The sequence below is a fragment of the Lolium rigidum genome, chromosome 1, assembly GCF_022539505.1.
Source record: "Lolium rigidum isolate FL_2022 chromosome 1, APGP_CSIRO_Lrig_0.1, whole genome shotgun sequence".
In the NCBI taxonomy this organism is placed as follows: domain Eukaryota; kingdom Viridiplantae; phylum Streptophyta; class Magnoliopsida; order Poales; family Poaceae; genus Lolium; species Lolium rigidum.
The window spans coordinates 44,055,800-44,064,551 of NC_061508.1; the positions used below are offsets into that span (position 1 = coordinate 44,055,800).

Below are 8,752 nucleotides of genomic sequence, written 5' to 3' on the forward strand. Positions count from 1 at the left end.
TTTCAATCCAAATTCGATAAAAAAATATGATAATGGATATGATCATATGAAAATAGTAATATCATATCTAATCCGTTTACCACGCACGGAAGTTCTCCAGTTCAAACCCGGCTGACACTAGGCCAAATTCAAAGCTCACTCCAATACCCACCTTATTAGGCGATCCCAAGGACAAGGTTGTAGGTCAATGTCAGCATGGATCAACGCACACGAGAAACTGCGCCAATAAGCTTCTCATAAATATAAGTACACATAGCCATAAGGCACAGGCACGTAGTTCGCATGAATGATACGTGACGCAGGTCGAAGAAGCAGTACGTACACACAACTATGCTACAAGTTGAGTGAAGACCCAAGCAAAGGTGAACAACTGCACCATACGCATGCAGACTTTTAACGATGACAATTCGGGTAAACTGATCTGGTTTCTAATATGGGACCATTCCAGTCAGTCTAGCTTGGGAGTCTCCACAGCATTGAGCAATCCACCAAGGCAACTCCGTCGTCTCATCATGGTGGTCTCCTCATGATCCTTACTTCCAAGGCAACCTGTTCAGCATAGAGAGGTTCGGCCGTAGAGAAGAAAATAATGGTTTCAGGTTAACATATCACATTGAAATGAGATTGTTCAGACATGTTTGCAGTTAAACCATGCAACTGATCGATCCCCAATTATCAGAGCTAATTACAAGATTTTAAGTATATATTTTTCTCGTGTTTAGAGTTTAGAACTCCTTTTGGGGCTTCACATATGGTCAGGAATCATGATGACAATTAAGCTTTAAATCTCTAGATAATTTCTAAGAAGTTCAAGATGAAACTCACGCTAGTTTCAGGGATATATCAGAACCGTCGTCATTGTCCTGCGAGCTTCCGGAATGTACTGCCGTCATCACAGATTCAGATGAAAGAACATCTTCAGTGACAGCCATCATGCCGGCCGTTGGCACCTGAGGCATCTACATAGAAGCACACGAACAGAATAAAAATCCACGTTCCACCACCACCCCAAGTTGCCTTACTTTTTATCTTCTAAAGATTAACTGTGTGCATCTAAGATCTTATTACTTGGTTTCTCAAGCGCATATTCTCTTCTGCCAGCTGTGTGCCCTACAAGAAAAAAATAAATTGCATTATAAAATGTTTCTCTCGTATAAGTAGACCAAAATTTCAAAACCACGAGAACATCATTCTTCTGCAGAAAATATAGTGCTGCTCAAGATGGTGAAAACAGAAACAAAAAATGCAATGGAGGAACTACTCCATTGTAGTCATTTGCCGTGAACATTAATTTCCTCTAATTAAATAATTTAAAACAACAGAAAAACTTCCCTACATCCGAATATACATACATAAAGCTCTCTGGGTCACAGATAACAGGTTCATGCAATACTGAAAAATAGCATTCCCATGTATAACACAAGTTCTATTTCAAGGCAACATTAAAAGGCTCTACATCTTACTCCACAATAATTGAACGTTAACCTCTCTTGTACCAGATCATGCTGCTGAACCAACTTTTATGTATTGATTTGTCGCGCATGACATGCACACATCTAATATCAACCTCCATCTCTCTAGTACTAGAAGGGACTACATTCGTATAACTATATATCAATATAGCTTGGAGTATATTAAAACTACCTGACGGGATTTAACTATTAATGGACCTACTAGCAATAAACCATGGTACGTGGAATCTCTATGTATTGAGGTAACTTGAGATTTAGAAACATAATGCCAAGACTATTACTACAATAGATTAGCTATATTCACATATAACCAATGCATCTCAAAGAATCAAATTGCTATGTCCATTCAAATTGCTATATTCACATAAAACACATGAACATTTTCCACCTATTACATTCCTACACAGCTACACAAATTCAAGTAAACCCATTGCACTCGAAACTAAGAAGAAGCCACTAATATAATTTAATAATTTGCTGTAAGGGTACAACAAGGGATCTGAAGTGTTGTTTCCTGTTTCGAGAACAGTAAAAAAACAGAGTTCATTAACTCCTCACCTTTTGTTGGAGGTCACTGATCTGTTGCATGAATTGTTGGTCCTGCAGAAACATGTCGCGTGAAACAACTGACATTTGTGCATGCAATGTAAACCAAGGTTAAGAAGAATTAAATTCAGAATACCCTACCTTTGTACAAAGCACCCTCTGTAGTCCTGTTTCAAGATCCTTTTCCATCTGCTGCAGTTCCCCAACACTCAGTCCCCCAAGTTCCTCACCTCGCATGTGTCTATAAATGTACAACATGACGTTGAAGGTTAACAATATTACCACTTTGCAGTAAACAAGTTTTACTTAATCGCACAAAGCCAGAATGGAACAAAATATAACCTAAGGTGAAGACTTGCTTCAGCAAGTTTTTCATTCAAACTGTTATACTTGCTGTGCTCTACCTGAAAAGATGATACATCTGTAACTATTAGCATATTAATCACCAATGATTTTGGAGAAAATAGATGGAAGTGGTAAGAAAAAAATAAAGTTTCTTCGATATTTATGCAGAGTTTGTTAGGGGATCCCAACTTTACTATTTAAAACAATAAAAAATATTATTCAAAAAAGCATTAAATAACAAAAAACTATGCCAAGAAGATGCCGGAGAAATAAATTCATGGCTAGGGCCTGGCACGACCAAGCCAGGAAATAATATATGGGCAAGAGAACCGATGTGGTGGCCTACTCGTGCAATACAACATATAAGATTCTTAGCGCCGTCGTGTGCATATCTCTCCTATTCAATGTGTTATCCAAGCAATTAGGTGCCGAGAGATGCTAGAACCTAGCTGATGGTGTGCTAGTTCCTTTGTTCTCTGGTTGCTCCATGTTGATCCCTTCAGTTCCGCCGATCTCCAGTAGCCTTTCAGACTTGGGAGGCGGGTGGAACGACATTAAGTTTTTTATGATGTTAATTTTGTACACTGCGGGAAAACAGGGCGTTGCCGTGCGGCACTTTGCACGGCAAAGAACCCTATATGCACGGTAAAGGCTTTGCCGTGCGTGTGCACGCACGGCAAAGTCTGCCCGGCAAAGAGACCGCCGGCAAAGCCAACGTTGTCCTGCGCATGGCCGTTATGCACGGCAAAGGCCTTTGCCGTGCGTCCTTGCCTTTGTCGTGCGTGCATCTCTTTGCCGTGCGGTAGTGCGTTGCCATGCGTTCAGCGCTTTGCCGTGCGCGGTGACATTGCCGTGCGGCCTTCCCTTTACCGTGCGCGCAAAAGTTGCCGTGCGGCAGCTCTGTGCAGCGGCTCACGGCAATGATTGCATGCACGGCAACGGCAATTTTTCCCGTAGTGGTATGTCCACAGTGGCGTCTTGACGTATAGGATGAGTTCGCATGAAAAAAGAATAAAGCGCTCTATGTTTGTCTTGGTGTGGACGACAGTACATCGGACATTATGTCAACAAAGTAACAATTTCAGAACCTGTCTTGCTGAAGGGGTGTTTCGGGGTCACAGTGTTCTCAAGATGTTGTTTCTCAGTTGTTAATGGGGATGACACACGCAGATTTTGAAACCTAGGCTAGTCCAGCTTGCACATGTTTGGTTTTCTGCATTCCTCACTGGATGCTTGGAGATAAGTAGAGATGCAAATATTGGTGCTAGAGAGAACAACTTCGAAGGACTTGAATGTAACTTCTAGTTTTAGCAGAGATACTCATTTAAAAAAAAAGTTCTAGCGGAAATTTTGGTTTCAATGCGTGTTTTAATTCCTCCAATGTGATGTAATTTATCTGTGTAATGAATAAAGTTTGAATTTTTTCAAAATAAAAGATGCTCATGTACTATAAAATGACTTTCTATTAACATTTATCTATGGTTATGGTTAAAAAAATCCATAAATTCTTAATTACTAGACAACTAGAATGTAAGTGTATGCAATACATATAGTTGTATGGGAAAAATAAAATTATTATTGTATGTGAGCCCACTAGGTTCTTCATATGAATATCTCCCTTCAACAATTAGTTAATTTCATAATTTTACAACGTAGATTCTACAAAAAAAATACCACTATACATACATTCAAATCAAGTGCAGGCTTCTCTTGTGATTTCCCCAGGTTCTTTGAATGAGTACTGTACTTGTCAATGATCTCGTCCATACTGTTTCACCAAAATAAAATCCTATCAGTATTAGGACAGCTAGAGTTTTACAGGAAATCAATCATTGCAAATATTTAACATATCAGCAATGCAAATAATCTTGTAAATGCAAAAGTTTCTAAGGTACAACATACAAGATGTAATATAGGTCAAAGGCATAATATTAGTACATAGAAAAAAACCTGTATATCACCTACAGTAGCAACTATCCCAAGATCTGAAATACCCCCTTGGTCGCACGAAACTTGTTTGAGCTTTGTCAAAATTTAGATGTATCTAGATGCTATTTAGTGTTTTGATACATCCAAATTTTCAGAATTTTCAGACAAATTTCATGGGATGGAGGGAGTAGTAAGAGATATTATCTATTACTACTTCAGATCTAATCTAATCTAGATCAAAATTTTGATCCTTGTATTGTACCGTGATCTAGTCTTGCAAAAAATGCCTTTCAATAAAAAAACCATTAATGCTATTTAGAACTCTCAATATTTTCTTTATACCATATAACAGATTTCTTAAGTCCTTTATACGGAGTATTAGCTTGAAGAAATGCCAAACTTAAAAAGATAAATTAACAAAAGAAACCTAACAAGGCATGTTCACAGTAAGATAAACTTTTGTTCAGCGAATGAGTTCACACTATTTGGCTAAACAAAAGATACATATTTCATAAATAAACTGAACTGTAGTAAAGATGTTAAACTCCGAAATGATCTTGCTAGTCAGTCGTTCAATCTGTAACATGAAACTCCATCCCGGACAAAAGGGATTGAAGGTTTCCATGAATAAATTGTTTACTAGACATAAAGGAGCGGATCCCTTCAGCAGAAATAGCTAGTTTAAAAAAAAAAACAGAAATACACTCGCAGGTAGAATTCTTTGTTGAGACCATAAATAATACTCAGTAATTAATATATTTATTCTCGTCAATACTCAATAGGACATACAAAAATTACGCAATGTAAAATGCAATACACGTACTTACAATAATATACCCCGTGCCATAGGGAGTTTCATTCTAACTTGTAATACTCTTAACCTGCTTTGACTGGCAGAAGGAAGGTGTGTCAAGTACTATGGTACAGGGGGAGTACTCGTATTATAATCTTCCCCTCGGTTATGATTACCCATGCAAGGCCACGTAACTGTACTTGAAATGTTATTTTTCTCTCCGGAGAGATCGATAATGGTAAGCAAAGGGCAGTACCCAAAGCACAAAAATGTAACCCAATAGCAAACGCCTAGCCTAGAACTAGCACTACCACTGGTGTACTAGACTATCGATCTACGGCTGCACAGAGCACGAAGGCCGAAGGGCACGTACGCATACGGCCGGCGTGCCACCACATGAAATCACAGGAACGTACCACGAGTAGCAGATCGCCGGCCGGCCACTAACCGATCCAAATTCCAGAGAGATGGACATGCTTTCAGTTTACAATATTTTACTGACACGGCAGTAGATGCGCGCGCGGGGAGCAGCGAAGTAACCGGGCAGAAGCATGTTCCCGCAGAAACGACGCCAACGGATCAAGGAAAAGTCGGCAGATGGATCTGGTTCCTGTGCAGAAACTACAGTGAAAAAATTCCCCATTTCTCGGGCGAGAATGGAGAGCCTCCCAAATTGGCTCAAACAATCAAGGAGGCTGTGAGAGAACCGCTGTGTTCCAGTAGCACCATATGATATCGCAGCCAAATCAAAACCCTAGAGACGAAAGCGCCGGGAAGGGAGGGAGAGAGCCAAGCTATCTAGCTAGTGCATGGATGGATCCAGAGAATCCGCATCGCGTCGGGGAACAAGAGATTAGTCAGGCAGATCTAACAAAAAAGCGAGAGAAGGGAGGAGAGGGTAGAACACAAAAGGAAAATAGATATGTGGGAGAGATCGGATGAGAGGACGGGGAAAGAAGAAGAAGAAGAAGGGGCGCGCGCGTGCCTGGAGCTTGCGAACTGGGAGAGCTTGCCGGTGGAGGAGAAGACGACGAGCGCGACGTCGGCGTCGCAGAGCACGCCGAGCTCCTCGGCCTTCTTGAAGAGCCCGCGCCTCCGCTTGGAGAAGGTGACCTGCCGCGCCGCCGCGCTCTCTATCCGCCGTATCTCCCGCCTCTCCCGCGCCATCTCGCCCTGGACCGGCCGCCGGGAAACCTCAACGCGCACGCACGCACACCGCCGCCGCCGCCCTTTTGGCCGCACGGGCAAATGAGTAGATTTAGACTGCTCTCCGCCGTGGGTGTGCGCGTAGTATATAAACGGCGAGTCTCCAATGAGGGCGAGGTGAGGGAGGGGTAGCGACGGGAAAGTCAGGCGAGGTGAGGTGAGGGGTGGGCAGCCCTCCCCGCGGCGCTGCGCTCCCATTGGCAGGCGAGGGGAGCCCAAACAGTAAGCAGGCCATTAACAAAAGCGGAGGGGGCGATCGGTCGAGCCGCACCGGTCCTTGTTTACCCAGGAAAATATCCTCTCGCCTACGGCGGGGTCTGGGTCTGGGTCTGCGGTGGGTGGAGGGAGGGAAAAGGGGAACCGCGTCTCCTGATATGGAAAGGCGGCGAGGTTGGCGGACGAGGGGATCTACAGTACTCTGCCCGCGCCGGATTCCCTGTTCCGTCGCGCGCGGAACCGTGTGGCTGCGCCTGTGTGCTGCCCGGCCGGCGACGTATGCGCGCGCGGCGGGGGCCATGTCGGCTCGATCTCCATGTCCATTGACACGTGATCAGCGAAACTAAGCAATAATCGACCACGACAGGGCCGGGGAAACTTGGCTTTCTTGGCCGCTGGGTGGTGCTAGTTAATCTCGTTCCTGTACTTGACTGGGACGCGTCATGGAGGACGTACGACGGGGAGAGTGACCGGCCGATGGATTCGTGGTCGTGGCTGCAGGGGCTTCTCTGTGTGTGGGGGTCGTGCTGTGTCATGTGTGTCACCTCCTTCTCGCTGTGCTGTGACTGTGAGTGGGAGGTGCTGCACAGCTCGCTGCCGCAGCGTTTTCTCATTCTCATTGGCCGATCAATGCGTGTAGCCGCAGCGTCTCCACTGTAGAAGAATAGGGCGGATTTTCACGCACTCTCACAGTCTCAGAGCATCTCCACTCGTCTCCGCGAACAGGTCCTCGGCGTGCCATTTTTTCATCCGGACGACGAAAAATGACCCAGCCGCGCTCCCGGTTCCTCGTTTTTTGCCGGATTTGGGCTTTCATCCATCCGGCGAGCCCACGCCAACCCCGGCCTACCGGGGAGCGCTCAGGGACTCCGGACGAAGCGAAAGCGCGCGAAACGCCGAGATATTTCTCCCGCGCTTTTCGCTTCGTCTTCGCCGCAGAGGTGGACCCGACCGGTCACCGACACACGCATCGTCTTCCGCGCGCACTAAAAGCCTGCCGCCGGTCAGCTCGCCGCGGACGAGTCGCATTCCACGCGTCATTTAATCGCCGGCACCCGGCCGCGCCTATATCCCCGGCTCCACTCGCCGCGACGCGTATCCCCGCTCCACTCTCCCTCCACTCTCCCGATCCATGGCGTTCTACGACGACGACGGCGCAGCCAACAACGGCTTCCCCGCCGGTCGCTCCACGCGTGGAGGGGAACCTCCTCCGCCGAGCGGGGTACCCGCCCGCCGGACACGAGGCCTCCCGGCGGCGGGTGGCGGCTAAGTGCTGGCGGCGTTCCAATCCCGCCGCCGCCCCGGGGCCACGCCCTCGATGTCGCCATCGAGGAGGCTCGACTGACGATGTCGGACGAGGAGCGCGCCGAGCCACGCCACCACCCCGACAACTACACGATGTGGAACTCGTACTTCCTGTGGCGGTGGGAGCAGGAGCTCGCCTCCTACGACGGCCCGCCGCCTCCGCCTCCGCGCAACAACGCCGCGGGCCGCCGACGTTGGTGGAGCGCGCCGGATAGGACGCTGGCGAACGTCCTCGAGCACATCGAGGGCGGCAACTTCCCGTTGCGACGATGCCCCTCCATCGACGGCATCGGCCAGCCCGCCGCCGGGGAAACATCCGGCGGCCACGGCGCATGGCTGCCAGCTCGTCGTCTTCCGGATCGGCGTCGAGGCCATCCTTGGCGCCGGTGAAAAGGAGGCGACGTCTCCGTCGACACCGGCGCGCGTCAAGAAGGAGCCGGCGTCTCCACCGCCGAGCGAGAGGCGCAGCGGCGGCGCCCTCGTCATCCGCGACCAACCCTCCTCCCTGCAGCGTGGGTGGAAGAGAAAGTCGGCGAAGAAGGAGGACGCCGCGGCCGCCATCAACGCCGCCGCAAACAAGCTCGCCGAGGAGGAGGCGAAGCGTGCGGAGGATGCCGCCGTGGCGGAGGCGATCGCCAGGTCGCTCAAGGACCTGGTGCCCGCCGACAACGCCCTCCCCGAGGATGCCGCGCTGGAGTGGTCGAGGCGCGACTGGGAGCGCGAGGAGGCGGAGCAGCAGCGGCGGCTGCTGGATCTGGCCGCCGCGCGTCAACTCGCCGCCCGCGCCGCCGCTCCAACCGCCGCCGACGACGTCGCTCGCTACCGCCGGCTCGCGACACCTCCATCCGGCGTCGCCGTCCCCGTCGTCGACCTCGAAGCCTCCGACGACGAATGGTACAAGCCATCGCCGTCCCCGCCTCGCACCGGCCGGCCGGTGGGG

General features: G+C 48.3%; 1 protein-coding gene across 1 annotated transcript; it reads right to left on the bottom strand.

The window, feature by feature from the left end:
• Positions 1-218: 218 nt before the first annotated feature.
• LOC124685262 (MADS-box transcription factor 55-like) lies at positions 219-6,289 on the bottom strand. The gene is made up of 8 exons (XM_047219596.1): positions 6,071-6,289; positions 4,050-4,131; positions 2,361-2,422; positions 2,160-2,259; positions 2,031-2,072; positions 1,069-1,110; positions 826-959; positions 219-549 (listed from the first exon to the last, which is right to left on the bottom strand). The coding sequence occupies exons 1-8, from the start codon at positions 6,250-6,252 to the stop codon at positions 534-536; spliced, it is 660 nt and encodes a 219-aa protein (XP_047075552.1). The 5' UTR covers positions 6,253-6,289; the 3' UTR covers positions 219-533.
• Between the last annotated feature and the right edge of the window lie 2,463 nt (positions 6,290-8,752).